Source organism: Trachurus trachurus (genome assembly GCF_905171665.1).
Source record: "Trachurus trachurus genome assembly, chromosome: 24".
Classification (NCBI taxonomy): domain Eukaryota; kingdom Metazoa; phylum Chordata; class Actinopteri; order Carangiformes; family Carangidae; genus Trachurus; species Trachurus trachurus.
In genome coordinates this window covers 2362574-2378079 of record NC_139910.1, presented here as the reverse complement: position 1 = coordinate 2378079, position 15506 = coordinate 2362574, and the positions used below count along the sequence as shown (strand labels likewise).

The window sequence follows — 15506 nt, the reverse complement described above, 5'->3', positions numbered from 1 at the left end:
GTACAACGTGAAAGCCATTTAACGGCTGTCAACCATAACATCACCGTTTTCAACTCCTTTTCTGTGTTACTGGCTTGAAACAAACGCTTAATTTCGGTCTTAAACGACCAAAAGATATGCGACAGCCGTGTCATATTAGTTTTGAAACACTTTAACCGCGTTTAAGTTTGTTTTTTGTGATATTTCCTGGTTGAAGAGACAGCAAACTAGTAGCAGCTGAGCTAAGTTAGCTAATTTAGCTTTGACTGCTGCTCGGTTTATCCCAAACATTTGCTGCCTTCTACATCAAAAACAGCTCTGGACACTGACTGAGCAGTGAGTTTTGGTGAATATTTTACTGTTTCTGAGTCAGTATGAGGGTGTTAGTCGTGTCTCCCGTGTCAGGACAGCTCGGTGTGGGACAGTAATGTTCAGACTGCCCGGTGTTTTCAGAGCAGCCAGGAGCCTCTGCAGCAGCAGCAGCAGCAGCGGCATCGACCTCATGGCGAAGGGAAAGTTTTACTACGCGGTGAGGAAAGGATTCAAACCCGGAGTTTACAAAACCTGGTGAGAATGAGTCCATCTTCACATCAACACTTTTATTTAATTAAAAAAAACAAAAAAACAAACCCACTCTGACACTGTAAGGTGAATTATCTGCACCCTAAAAAAGGAGTCGAGCTGCCATGTTGCATCCAGTTTTTTGGGTGTTTTCACGTCTTTTTCAGCTTTATCGCATAAAAACACCACTTAGATAAAAATAAACTGCGTTTTATAATCATCTACAATCTACACCGTCATTCGGCTGAGATGACAACACGTTTGCGATTGTGTAATTTCAATGTATTTTAGTCTTTTTCCTCCAAAGCAACACACTGACTCACGGTGTGGGCGGTGCCGAGGATGACACAATACATTTTAAATTGTAAAGGCCATATAATACATTTAATCAACCCCTCCCAATTATATCAATATTATATCATTAACTTAATATTATTTTTAGCCAAAGCTCATGTTCATAACCGTAAATCCACCAATCAAACACCATGTTTTTTGCCTACCTCAAATATGTTTTGGATTCTTCTCCTACATATTATGAAACCTGTTAAATCTCCTGTTCAAACTTTATTTTAAACTGTGACCTCCTCACCTCCATGTACATATTACAGCTGTCTGTGCGCAAGCGTATAAATAAAGAATGACAAAAATTAGAGAGTATAAGGATGTATGTTATGAAAATGAAGGTCTAGTTTTATTGACAAATGTAAGAATCAGTGTCAGGATTTGAGTTCAGATCTCTGTAGATATTATTGATCCTTCCTTTATTTTCCTCTTTTTTTTTCCCTCTGTCATGTAGGGATGAATGTAGGGCCCAGGTGGAGAAGTTTCAAGCTGCTTCCTTCAAGAAGTTTGCCTCAGAGAAAGATGCCTGGGCGTTTTTCAGAGGAGTCGAAGTCACTGCACCTCCAGCGGTGAAGAAAGGTACTGTACACCTCAACCTCTTCTACAAGCTGAACTTAATCAGAAATTCAGTTTACCTAATTCAATTTAACTCCAATTTTATTTTTATTGCACATTTTAAAAACAACCCCAGTTGCCCCAAATGCTGCACAACATAACTACAATCCAGTGCCAGAAATATAAATAACAGTAGGAAACCAACATATATTGAGTGCCGCGCTCCTTTCCAAAGTTTTAGTCAAGTGTACCGGCAATTTAGACCATTTTTGACGATTTTTGTAGAGCCACAGTGTATTCTATATTATTGCCACCAACACATACTGTGGCTCAATTGAAAGGTTTAACTTAATGCTTCAAGTGGCCACAAACCGTTTGTTTCTACGTGCCTCCGTTCCTGAGAAAAGTCAAGCTAAACATGGCTGGGTTTCACCAAAATCCCTCCTTTTTTTTTCTAGAAAAGGAGATAGAGCGTCTTTTATGAAAGGTGCGCTGTTTGTGTCTGTCGCTCTTCTGACACTCGCATTTCTGGATCAAAGGGCTCGTATAAGATAAATATATACAACAATGGTTGTTCTATTCACAAAACCACCATCGGGGGCGGGGGGGGGCGCCACTAAACAACAATAACACAGACGCACCGTGCCGTGTCACAGCTTCTCCCCGCGGAGCGTGAGGGTCAGTCGGCCACCGCGGCTCGGGAACACCGGTCCCGCCGGTGGTCGCGGTCCTTCTGTGGTACGGGTCGGTGATGCCGGTCTGCTTTGGTCCAGAGACCATCAGATTTTACCGCGGGAGGACTTTGGGGAGGACACGGTGTTGCTCCAGCTGAAGACCGGGCGGGACAGTCGGCTGAGAGCTTCCTGGAGCAGCAGCGCGGGTGAGAGCAGAGCAGCTGCTGCAGCTGCGCTGCATCTGCATGCAGAACTCGTTTGCAGAAGCCGAGTTATGATAAAAACTTCCAGATCATGAGCTGTCATGTGACTTTGATCGTCATCTATTTCAGTTCTCCTCGTCGTAGAGTCCCCAAATTTACATATAATGTGTATTAAAGTGTCTATTTTCATAATTTAAAAAAAAAGCAAAAAACGTAAAATTACGTTTTTGGCACTCAACGCATGGGAACGAAAAACGAGAAATTACGTGGTTGGCACTCAATGAGTTAACAATACAAGCTACTAAGGCAATAAAAACAATCACTTGAATAAAGTAAAATACAAATAAAAGCTATACTGTTAACAGGATGAAAGTCCATCCAGTGAGAAAAGGTGGGACTTCATCCATTTAGACTTGTAATAACAAGCAACACATATTATACTTATGGGGAAAAGATTTATATTTAAGGCCGAAATCAAAAAGGAACTTGAATTTGAATTATTATTTAAAAAAAAAAAAGTGCAAAGCCAATTTATGTTGAAGAAATAATCGCAACAAATCGAGACAAGTTTGAAAAGCGTAACAGAAAATGGGGAAAATTTAAGTTTGATTAAGTAGTAACTGTCAATCTAATCCTTTTTTTTTAGTTTTTAACCCTTTTCTGCCCTGTTAGTGTTACATTGTATGCAATTAAGTTTGTATGTCAATGCCTGTTTCATTGAAAAAAAAAAAACGGGGACGGGGAAGGAGTCAGTGTAGAGAGACAAGTATCAGGCTGATGTAGTAACTTTAAAAACAGCATTTCTTTACATTTAAAGTGAAATCTGACTGTGTTTTTCTGTTTGTTTTGTGTCGTGTAGCTCCAGCGGTGGAGCCTCCTGCTGCTCCGCTGCCTAAACGCGGCCCGGAGCCTCTGGAGTACATCCCTCTGGGGAGGAAGAGGGTTCACTCTGAGGCTGACGAGGTGGCGTCGCCGCCCAAACGACTCAAACCGGCAGAGAGCTCCTCTTCAGAAAGCTCCGACGGCTTCACATACATGGGTGAGAGAGAGAGATCATAACACGGTCTGGTGGAAATCAGATAAACCTGATTATAATTTATAGATGTAAATATTTAAAAATACCCCAACTTTTTTTTTTTTTTTTTTTACGTGTCTTGCCTCACTCCTGAGTCCATGACCAGCAGATAGACACCATCCTTTCGACTGTGCGTGCAGTAACAAGGGAGATAGAGCCGTATCGCCCGTAATTAGCTTAGCTCAAACACTGGAAGTGTATGGGTAGTGTTAGCCTGCCTCCACCTAAAGTTGCTAATTAGCTTAGCTCAAACACTGGAAGTGTATGGGTAGTGTTAGCCTGCCTCCTACCTAAAGTCTCTAATTAGCTTAGCTCAAACACTGGAAGTGTATAGGTAGTGTTAGCCTGCCTCCACCTAAAGTCGCTAATTAGCTTAGCTCAAACACTGGAAGTGTATGGGTAGTGTTAGCCTGCCTCCACCTAAAGTCGCTAATTAGCTTAGCTCAAACACTGGAAGTGTATGGGTAGTGTTAGCCTGCCTCCACCTAAAGTCGCTAATTAGCTTAGCTCAAACACTGGAAGTGTATGGGTAGTGTTAGCCTGCCTCCACCTAAAGTCATCAGAGAAACTCTTCAGCAACTCTAAACGGAAACCGGCGGGCCGATCTTCGTCTCAGAGCTGACAAAACTCTCCGGTAAGGCATCTTGAGCGGTCAAATGCCGGTAACGGGACCAGATCGGTCAAAACGGAGGGTTCAAGCAAAGACGCTTTATTTTGGTTCAAGCTAGCTACATCGAGGGTAGGTTAGCTTCCTATTTCAAAGTAAAAGCACAAATTCTATCGTCATGGTTTTCTGTATGTAAAGGGTAACGGGTGTTTTATTTTGTGAAAGTAACCGGAAGTGCGTTGGTCACAACGGCTAGCTTGAGTAGCGCCGAATTCATCTGAACAAAGTTGTAAACAGCTGGTATTTAGACAAATTAACGACACACTGCTGATCTAAACGGCTACTTTCTCACCTAAACATGTTTGAAATGTGGATAAAGTGATATATTTACAGAGTTTAGAGCTAAAATGAAATCAGCTTCTGACTGCTGATTTCAGCTCGGGTAGGAGGCAGGCTAACACTACCCATACACTTCCAGTGTTTGAGCTAAGCTAATTAGCAACTTTAGGTAGGAGGCAGGCTAACACTACCCATACACTTCCAGTGTTTGAGCTAAGCTAATTAGCAACTTTAGGTAGGAGGCAGGCTAACACTACCCATACACTTCCAGTGTTTGAGCTAAGCTAATTAGCGACTTTAGGTGGAGGCAGGCTAACACTACCTATACACTTCCAGCGTTTGAGCTAAGCTAATTAGCGACTTTAGGTGGAGGCAGGCTAACACTACCCATACACTTCCAGTGTTTGAGCTAAGCTAATTAGCGACTTTAGGTGGAGGCAGGCTAACACTACCTATACACTTCCAGCGTTTGAGCTAAGCTAATTAGCGACTTTAGGTGGAGGCAGGCTAACACTACCCATACACTTCCAGTGTTTGAGCTAAGCTAATTACGGGCGATACGGCTCTATCTCCCTTGTTACTGCACGCACAGTCGAAAGGATGGTGTCTATCTGCTGGTCATGGACTCGGGAGTGAGGCAAGACACGAAAAAAAAAAAAAAATGTTGGCGTATCCCTTTAACGTGGAATAAAAATCCTCCGTCCAGGCGAAGCTGTGGTGGTTTACACTGACGGCGGCTGCACGTCCAACGGGAAGAGCAAAGCCCGGGCCGGCATCGGAGTGTACTGGGGCCCCAACCACCCGCTGTGAGAACACACACATACACACAGACACACACACACACACACACACACACACTGAGGACACACATGTTTCAACAACCTGTCACACTTATCGATGCTTTTCCTGCAGAAACGTTGCCGAGCGTCTGGCGGGACGACAAACCAACCAGAGAGCAGAGCTGCAGGTAAAACGTCTCAAACAAAACAAGCTGCATCGTCATGTCACGATTTTTAAATGATGAGCTTCACGTTTGTGCAGCTTTTTGTGAGTCTGACCGTGTTTACAGATAAATCTAAAACCGTCAGAAGTCGTTGATCTGATCAGAGGCAGAGATGCTGGTTTCAAGTTGCTTGTTAAAAACCTAAAAACTGATCCACGCACAGTTCTGACAGAAACTCACATGATGCTGCAGAGAGAGATTCACTGAAGTTTCCTGTGTAAACAGAGTCAGAGTCCATTTCATTGTCATTCAGAGAACATTCACATTTACTGGAACGAAATTAGTAGTAGTAGTTTATTCGATCTTTAACACAAAATTATTTACAGTTGAGCATCAATTACAGTCAGTCAACCTTCCATAAAACCATCATTCGTTCAACTAGTTCATAAATAGATGGTGTAGGCTGAATCTATCTAGCTTATAGATGCCCACTACCCTTTAATTCAGTTTTCCATTATATCCATTAGAGCTCTTCATGATTTCAGAGTCATAGAAAGAAACAAGTATCGAATAATTAACAAGTGTAGCCAAAAAAAAATGAAATAAATAGACAATTAAACAGTATTACAGTTGCAATCAACACCCAATTATTCAATCCTGTTTGTAGCTTTCTATCATACTATGTTTTAATCTATTTACAAATTACAAAAACACAAGGCAGAAACACAGAAACATCACTAGAAACCAATATTCCCCATAAATATATTAAAAAGTTACAATGATGAATAAATATCTAAAAGAGGTTTATTATGAAAAAAATGAATCCTCACTGTATTTGTATTTTATTTTCCCTAAAAGTCTGTTATTATTTAAATATAAAAGACCTTAAAGTCTTTTAAAGGGTTAAACTGTTTTATGTGTGTGTATACACCAGGCAGCCTGCAAAGCGCTGGAACAAGCCAAACAGAACAACATCAAGAAGCTGATCCTCTACACCGACAGCAAGTTCACCATCAACGGTGAGAAAAACAACTCTCCGAACCTGGATTCTGCTTAATTTAAAGGGATAGTTCAACATTTTTGGCAAATTGGCCCATTGCCATAATCCCTATAGTCCTAGCAGTAGGTTCGTTACCTTTAATTGTCGGTGCAAGCTATTTTTAGAACGGCGGAGCAGAGCCGTGAGCTGCTCAGAGCTACGCTACGGAGGCTCATTATGGGATTTCTTGGTTTCCCTCATCAAACTCATCAAATACACAATCCAACAACTCCACAACGCTCTGGTGGACAAGTTGTGAGCTGCACATTCACCACGCTATGAGATAATAACACAACGTTACCACACAGAGTTGTTTTAGAGGGAAATGCAAAGCCGGGAAACGGGAATGCGCATCGGTGTCTTTGCATTTACCTTAAAAACAACTCTGTCTTGTAACTTTCCATTAGGTGAATGTTGTCACAACTTGTCCACCAGAGCGTTTTGGAGTTGCAAATTTGTCTAAATGTTGAAATATCCCTTTTAATTCTGATTTTAAAGTTTATTATCAACATGTGTCAGATTCAGTTTGTTGAATTTCACCACATCAGACCCTGAAGAGTGAATCCTGTTCGAATCCTGTTGGTGTTTTCCTGTGATTTTTATTTTATTTTTCATAAATTCATAAACTCATGATTTTTACATGAATGAGTTTCAGAGGTTTGACTCAGAGTCAGACTGGAACTCGGAAAGCAGCAGCAGCTCCAGGGAGATGCTGCAGAATAAACCAGAGTTATTGTTGTTGGTACCTTGAAGACCTTGAGGCCTGAAGGTTTTGTGTTGCCGTGGTGTTTCCTGAAGGTTTTGTGTTGCGGTGGTGTTTCCTGAAGGTTTTGTGTTGCGCTGGTGTTTCCTGAAGGTTTTGTGTTGCGGTGGTGTTTCCTGAAGGTTTTGTGTTGCGCTGGTGTTTCCTGAAGGTTTTGTGTTGCGGTGGTGTTTCCTGAAGGTTCTGTGTTGCCGTGGTGTTTCCTGCCGCAGGTGTGACCAGCTGGGTGAAGAACTGGAAGCTGAACGGCTGGAGGCTGAAGTCTGGAGGTCAGGTCATCAACAAAGACGACTTCGTGAAGCTGGACAGACTCAACTCAGAGCTGGAGGTCGTCTGGGTAAATATCAATACTGCAACAGTCAGAGGAGTCTGGTTTCTGTTTCACTATAGTTTATTTCTGTGCACTGTGTTTTTATTTCATAACTTAAAGGGATAGTTCACCAAAAATTCAAATTTCACTCATTATCTCCCCGCCCTCATGTGGACTAAGGGCTGGGAGAAGTTTCAGAGTCCTCCGTGTCTTCTCTGAGTTACAGCGGGGCTTCGTGCAGCACTGCATGTCCATATGATGGTTGAGAACGGAGCTCACTTTTCTTCGTCCAAAACGACACACCAACAAACATCCAAATACCTCCATGCTGCTCGTATGTAATGTCCCTCTTGTATTGAAGCCCCAACATGAGAAATTGTCCAGAAAAAAATTAAATAAGTCTATATTTTAAGCTTGTTTGTAGCGGAAGCTCCCAGTGTCTCAGTTCACTGCTCTTCCTGTGCCAGTGAAAATCTCGCGGGATTTGTCTTTTTGGACGAAGAAAAGTGAGCTCCGTTCTCAACCGTCATATGGACATGCAGTGCTGCACGGAGCCCCGCTGTAACTCAGAGAAGCCACGGAGGACTCTGAAACTTCTCCCAGCCCTTAGTCCACATGAGGGGGAGGAGATGATGAGTGAAATTTCAATTTTGGGTGAACTATCCCTTTAACTTGAACCTGGAGTGAAGAAGACTGGAGATAAAAGATTAAATTAAACAAATGAACAGAAACTAAATGTAACATGGAGTCAAAAACAGTTTCATTTATTCACTAATATATTACATGTATTAAAAATCTACACAGGTCAAAGAAAGTCAAGACTGTTGCATCAATAATGATCATGATCAGTGAAACCTATTGACTATAGACTGAACTGAGGCTGAGTGACCACAGGGGGCGCTACAGCCTCATCACACTCAGTTTGTGAAAGAGACAGAAAAAAACAGTTCACACAGGGATTAAATAATGAAAATGTTTCACCTGTTCATTGTTTCTTAATGATTTTAATATGTTTCATAATTAAATTGCTCAGTTTATTAGGAGCCGCTGTCCAGTCTACGGTCAATACAACCCAGTAGTATTCAGTTATAATGTAGATAAGAGACCTTCATCAGCAGATGATTGGTTATTTAGTTTAGTTTATTTCTTTCTTTCTTTCATTCATTGAAAAAAAGAAAGAAACTAAAAACAGTTTAATACAAAAAAAACTAATAATAGGGGCAGAAAGAAGCCAACTTATGCCGTTTACCTCTTTTCTTCCAAGAAATCCGTTCACAAATTAGATAATATATGTATCAAAACAAAGAAGAAGGAAATTAATTAAAATAATGACTAAGTGTACAATTGTTTACAGTTTATTTAATGTTGAAATTATACTGATTCTGTTAATTAATTATAATTTTAGTGGCTGTTTCTGCCAGTGAAAGAAAATAAGATAAAGATTTGATTATGGCCTTACATTACCTTAGTGATAGTTATTTTCTTTCTGTGGTGGAAACAGTCTTCCACAGGATTCTGCTGCACCAAAACAGCCTAACTGCATTGATGTTCCTTATTATAAATAATATATATTAATAATAAAGTGGTGATGCTGGTGTGCACACATCCAGAGTGAAAGTCTGTGTGACTTTTAGAGATGCTGTTATATTATATAATCCCAAAATGCAGGTTTAAGTAAATGTAACTAATGATTGAGACAATGATATTGATATATGATGATTTCCTCCTCTTCCTCCTCCTCCTCTTCCTCCAGATGCACATCCCCGGTCACTCCGGCTACTGGGGGAACGAGGAGGCCGACCGGCTGTCGAGAGAAGGAGCAGCGCTGCCGGAGCTTCAGCAGCAGTAGGAGGAAGAGGATGAGGATGAAATAGACGATTCCCATTAAGGAGCTCTGCTGCAGGACTGGTCACGTGCTGCTGAGCCGCTTCCCAGGTTTGTCGGGGGAGTGTCTTACGTTTTATTTTGCACCGGCGGCGCCTCTTAATGTCTGAGGCGGAAATCTTTTATTTAGTTTATCTGTTTATCTGTTTTTTCTGTCGAATTTGTTGGTGATAATTTGTGTTTCTGCTCTTAATAAAAATAAAAAGTTCTCTAATGTGACCACGGGAATTCTGTTTTTATGATGCAGCAGCGTCAGGTTATCTATGTTTGAGGGTTTGAGGAGAGAGCAGAGGATGAGGACAGAGCAGTGGAGGAGGTGAAGGGAGGTGCAGGATGAGAGCGAAGAGGAAGAGGAGGAAGAAGAAGCACTGACAGACAGGTGAGGGAAAAGAAACAGGAAGTAGAGATTAAATCAGGAAAGATCCCAGAGGAGTAGAGTGGTTCAGAGTTTGGTGTAGTTATAATTCAGTCTGCCTGCAGTACAATGCTTCATCCAGCAGGGGGCGCTGTGAGTCGACATCATCATCAGACCCAGGGTTTATACAAGGATCAGGGTGAGATCTGACTGTTTCATACATGTCATTGCTTTGGGGAACTGCTGTTTTAAACTTACAACTATGTAAATAAAGTTTATTATTACAGTAAAATTGAATTTTTAGATCTGAATCCCAAATCCTGAAAAAAATCCAGTTAGGAAATTAAACTGGGAGACGTCTGCTCCCAGTTTGACCGCGTGCAGCAGACACTGTAATGTAGCAGCATTGACCTTTACTCTACTGTATTAATAAGTTAATAAGAGCAGTTTAAAGCCACAGAGTCGCAGCAGAGCCTTCAACGTCTCGTTTCATTTATTAAAATCCTCTTTAGAGCTAATTCCCTCTGGGATTCAATCACACACACATTACACATTAACAGACAACACAACATCAACAACCACACCACCACGGTCATAAAACACAAAACCAGACTGAACCAAAACAATAATAATGAGTCAACAAAGGAAGAAGCTGCAAAGCTCCAAAAATGAAATGTTTGCTGTTTTGAGTGAGGAAGGATGAGGGTGAGGGTCCTCAAACTGATATGTAATAACCTGAGTGTTTATTATTACAGCTTAGACTTAAATATCTAACATCACAATGTGAAGAAGGAGACTGAGCTTCAGTGGCTCTGAGGTATTTCCTTCTCACGTTTAATTACAGACGTAGCTTCACCAGCTCCTAGTCCAGTGTGTTAATCACATTCATCTGCAATAACAGTGAATGGTTTGTACACTGTAATTAATATAAAAGTGGATGGGAAGGGATTGAATGAATGAATGAATGAATGAAAGTTTATTTGAACACAGATTAAAAGAAGAACAAAATAAAATAAAATAAAAAACACAGTAAATACGAAACAACGCACAATAAAACAACAAAACCTAACAATTATTTATGTTAATCCTGGTATGTATGGATGGATGGATGGATAGATGGATAGATAGATATACTTTATTGATCCCAAGCTGGGAAATTACAGTGCAGCAGCAGCATTACACAGACGCACAGTGACGATAACAACATATAGTATAAGAATATGAAGAATATGATTATAAAAAACAAACTATACATAATAAAATAGCAAATAAAATAGAATGTAATGTACAAAAGTATATAAAACAGAATTGGCAGTGTTGATTTTAGTGCAAAGTAAAAAATGTGCGATGTGTATATGCAATAATAAGTTATAGAATAGTAGATTGAATAGTTAATATAAGAAAAATACAACCAAACCAATGTGAAAAAATGAACGGACCCATAACAGCTGCTGATCAAAGTCATGTGATGTCATCAGAAGCTCCAGAGCAGCCGCTAAATGGACCTGAAGGTGAGTTTGTGTCTCAACCACTTCAGCTGGATGGAGGTGCGTTCACAGACACCTCAGTCCACCTAATGAAGGTTCATATTATTCTCAGTGAAACAAACTAAAACGACTTCCCAACTTTCGCCTCTCGGTCATTTCATACATTCAACACCAGAACAGCTGCAGCTGTAAACAACTGTGAGATAGATTTCACTTTGTTTTCTTGGGTTTTTTTTTACTCTTAATTCCCCACGGTCGCTCCGTCTTTACAAATTCATGTTGTGCTGCCATTTTCAAAACTGATAAAACTTCATTTCTATTTATTTCACTTTCTTCTTTTGCTTCACTACATTTCAAATGCAAATGTTGCACTAGAACAAATTTCATTCATTATCACTGGTCTCAAGCTGCAGACACTTAATTTTTAAACAAACTGATATAAAAATAGGATGAATTCTGTTTTGTTTGTGTGTGTGTGTGTATGTGTGTTTTTTTTTTTTTTTTTACTGTTTCTCTTTCTTTGTTTAAGGACAATAAGTTTTGCCAATTATTTACAATGCATTTTCCACATCAAACACATTTTAAAACACTTACATTTCTCCACTAATTACAACCAAAGGCTTCTTGCACATTCAGTATCCGTAAAAATAATAATCCTACAATATATATATATATATGTGTCATACACAACCATAAAAGAGGAACATCCTGCAGAGTGAAGTTAACGTTTGAGTTTTTTGGACTTTAACGAATGAATCATTTCTAAACTAAAGTAAAGTATCTGAGTATTTCCCTTCTTTGCGCGCTCATAAAAAAATAACCTCCATCTTTCTTTCTGCTGATGGAAAAAGAGAGAAAAAGAAATTAAAAGCCTCACCCCCCCTCCCTTCCTCCTTCCTCCTCCTTCCTCCTTCCTCCTCCTCCTCCGTCCTCCTGCAGCCGGTCAATCGGTCGGTGTCGATGTTGGAAACAGCAGGACGGAGGCTCGGGGTTCCTCGCTCTGACCTCGACCGCTGCCTCGCGGCGAGCGTGGGCCACCACGACCCCGCCAGAGGCAGCCCAGTCTGAGAGAGAACGCCTCTAGGAGGTCAAAGGTCACCCCTCAGCAGCTTCACCTCCTCGCTGGCTGAGCCTTGTTAGCACTCCTCCTCCTCCTCCTCCTCCTCCTCCTCAACAACAGCAACACACACACATGCCCACATGCCTCCTCAGCAGACTGAGCTCTGGCATCAGTCCGCCGCTGCCCTGCTGCTGGAGGGGAGGAAGACCGAGCAGCAAACTGTAAAAGAAACTTAACAAACCAGACATTAGAAACATCCGGCTCACACTTCAGGTTTCGTCAATTTTTAGACCAAGAACTGTATAGAAAACAAACCAGAATGTTCTGCTTGGGGTTGAAGAACTCTCTGACACCTCAAACCGTCTGACATGGAGCGGGGGATGTTTTGCTAAAGTGCTCCCAGTGCTGATGGGGAAGAAAGAAAGAAAGAAAGAAAGAAAACTTCGTGCAGACCTTTACTTGCTGGAGAGAAGACGAGCCGGGGCTACGCTGCTGCTGCTGTAGCCAAGTCGCCAAGTTGAGTCCAGCTCCAAGTTGAGTCCTCCGAAGTTAGAGACTGAGTCTGAGTCACGGTGGTGTGCCGTCATTGACCGAGGTCTCGGATAAGTCACCAAGTTTATGTCAAAGTGATTACCCAGCCACTAAATCAACGTCCGAGTAGCTGAGATCAGGTCTAAGCTGCAGAGCTCGTGTCCAACTCAGTGTGTCAGCGTCCTAGTTGCCGAGCCGAGGTCTTGGTTTCTGAGTCACCACTGTCATGTTTGATGTTATGTCTGAGTCCCTGAGGTCGTCATCTCAGATGTGCAGGTCATGTTTCAGATGCAGAACCCGTGTCTTTGCTGAGGCTGTTTTCCAAAACTCATCATGTTTGTGTTGCAGAGGCCAAATATTATTATTATTATTCTCATAATATTTATTTAAACTCAGAATATATTGAGGAGCAACCTCATTTACAATATAGCCGAGACAAAACACAAAACATTTGAGGACAAGACACAACACAAAACGCTTGAAACATACATAAGCATATCCGAAATAGCAAAAAGCAAAAGTGACAAAGATAAATTGAAAACAGAGAAGTCTAGTTAAAAATGGGAGCAGTTGGAGGTAAAATTAGATGCAGTTATGGATTCAAATTGTCCTACTGATAAAAGTGTGGTAAATTTGAGATGGTTTTGCAGAGTGTTCCCGGTTGCAGGTAAGAAACAGTAAGAAAAACTAGACTTTCCAAATCCAGTGTTGACAGAGGGAACCTGCAGTGTGAGCCAGTCCTTTGAACGTGTATGATAGAGACTTCGCATTAAAAGATACAAAAGAGTTAACATAGGATGGTAAGAGACAGTGAATATGAGTCAGTGTGTTGATGTGTGAAGTTCAGCTCTCAGGGTTAATGTCCCAGGTCATGTCCGAGTCCCTGAGGTTGTATTGGAAGTTGGCAAGATCATGTCCAAGATCCTGAGGCCATAACAAAGTCTTTTAGTGAATGTCCAAGCTGCTGAGGTCATGTCGAACCTGTCAAGATCATGTCCAAGTCTTAAAGGTTGTGTCAAAGTTCATGTCCGAGTTCCTGAGGCCGCAACAAAGTCTCAACTGAACGTCCAACAAGTCAAGATCATGACCAAGTCTTCGAGGATAACGATAAAGGTTGTGTCCGAGTCCCTGAATCAATGTCAGAGTCTCTGAAGTCGTATCTGATGTTAACAAGTTAAAGTCCGAGTTCCTGAGGCCATAACGAAGGCTTTTAGTGAATGTCCAAGCTGCTGAGGTCATGTCGAACCTGTCAAGATCATGTCCAAGTCTTAAAGGTTGTGTCCAAGTCCGTAAATCAACGTCAGAGTCTCTGAAGTCGTATCCGATGTTAACAAGGTAACGTCAGAGTTCCTGAGGCCACAACAAAGCCACAACTGAATGTCCAACAAGTCAAGATCAAGACCAAGTCTTAGCGGTAATGATAAAGGTTGTGTCCGAGTTCCTGAGTCAACGTCAAGAGTCTCTGAGGTTGTATTGGAAGTTGGCAAGATCATGTCCAAGATCCTGAGGCCATAACGAAGTCTTTTAGTGAATGTCCAAGCTGCTGAGGTCATGTCGAACCTGTCCAGATTCTCTGTCCCTGAAGTCGTATCCGATGTTAACAAGATAACGTCCGAATTCCTGAGGCCACAACAATGTCAAGATCATGACCAGGTCTTAGAGTTAACGATAAAGGTTGTGCACGAGTTCCTGTATTAATGCCAGAGTCTCCGAGGTCGTATCTGAAGTGGCCAAGCTCAGATGTGGAGTTACTGACATAATTTCCGAGTCTCTGAGGTTGTGACTCTTGCAGAGGAAATGTCTTGAGTCACTGGATTGTGCCTTTATATCAGATAATGTCAGTTTGCTGAGATTGTTATCGACATTGCAGAGATTTCGTCTTAGTTGTCAGAGTTCTTGGGGTCAAGTCGTTTGGTTCTTTGAGTCATTATCAATGGCCGATGAACCGCTGAAGGACAATACCTAATTGAGATATACAGTACGTACTTCTCACAGAACATTGATGGATACCTGAACAGGGAAATCTTGAGGCCCTTTGTTTCTTTTAGTTATCAGCACACATATGGTATTTGTCAACGCAGCTCTTGAGCCCGGTTCCCACTCTCCTCTCCAGCGTTTATCATCAAATTATTTCTTCATCCGGTCCCGAGACAGTGTTTACACTGGTGCTTCCTTTCTGATCCTGCATCAAGGAGAAGCAGAGCTCAGCACGCCGTAGATGGAGGAGGCACAGAAGGAGTCACAATCAAAGATGGCGAGGAAGAACAAAGTGGCATCTGTTTCCATGACAGCTGTCTGCATCCAGCTCTGAAACCAGCTCCCCCAACTCCCTCGCTACCAACACGACTGTTTGATATGACGAAAAAGGAGAGATTCTTAGAGGTTTTTTTTTCTTTTTGCAGTTTTAGCGAAGGTAGAGTTTTTCTACAGGAGGGTAATGCCTCAAAGACCCCTCTGATTTATTAAATAACGATTGTCATTCCTTATTTTTGACTCCAACTAGTTTTCACAAAACCAAACCCCATGGCAACTGCTTGGGTGTTTTTTTCTTTTTCTTTTTTTCTTCTTTTCTTCTTCTCTCCAGCTGAGGATGTGTTAATCGGAGAAAATCAGAAAGTCACTGGAGGTCAGAGAGAACAAAGAACCTGCCAAGTCTCAGCTCATTAAAAGAAACCCACCAGATTTATCTTTAGAACACAATTTCAGTCTTTTACTGTCTACTTTTTATTTGCTCTAAACATTTATAGTGAGATTGGACATTTTGAAAATGTTGATGGATCATAAGGTAGGTAAGTAGTC

At 41.4% G+C, this 15506-nt stretch overlaps 1 protein-coding gene across 2 annotated transcripts; it reads left to right on the top strand.

The window, feature by feature from the left end:
- rnaseh1 (ribonuclease H1) lies at positions 1-9493 on the top strand. Of its 2 annotated transcripts, XM_084000423.1 has the most exons (9): positions 1-315; positions 433-546; positions 1337-1461; positions 3174-3353; positions 5042-5141; positions 5248-5302; positions 6213-6297; positions 7293-7417; positions 9144-9493. In XM_084000423.1, the coding sequence occupies exons 2-9, from the start codon at positions 482-484 to the stop codon at positions 9237-9239; spliced, it is 831 nt and encodes a 276-aa protein (XP_083856549.1). In that variant the 5' UTR covers positions 1-315; positions 433-481; the 3' UTR covers positions 9240-9493. The 2 variants fall into 2 exon arrangements, with proteins under 2 accessions (XP_083856549.1, XP_083856548.1); XM_084000422.1 differs by having other exon boundaries at positions 1-546.
- The last annotated feature ends 6013 nt before the right edge of the window (positions 9494-15506 follow it).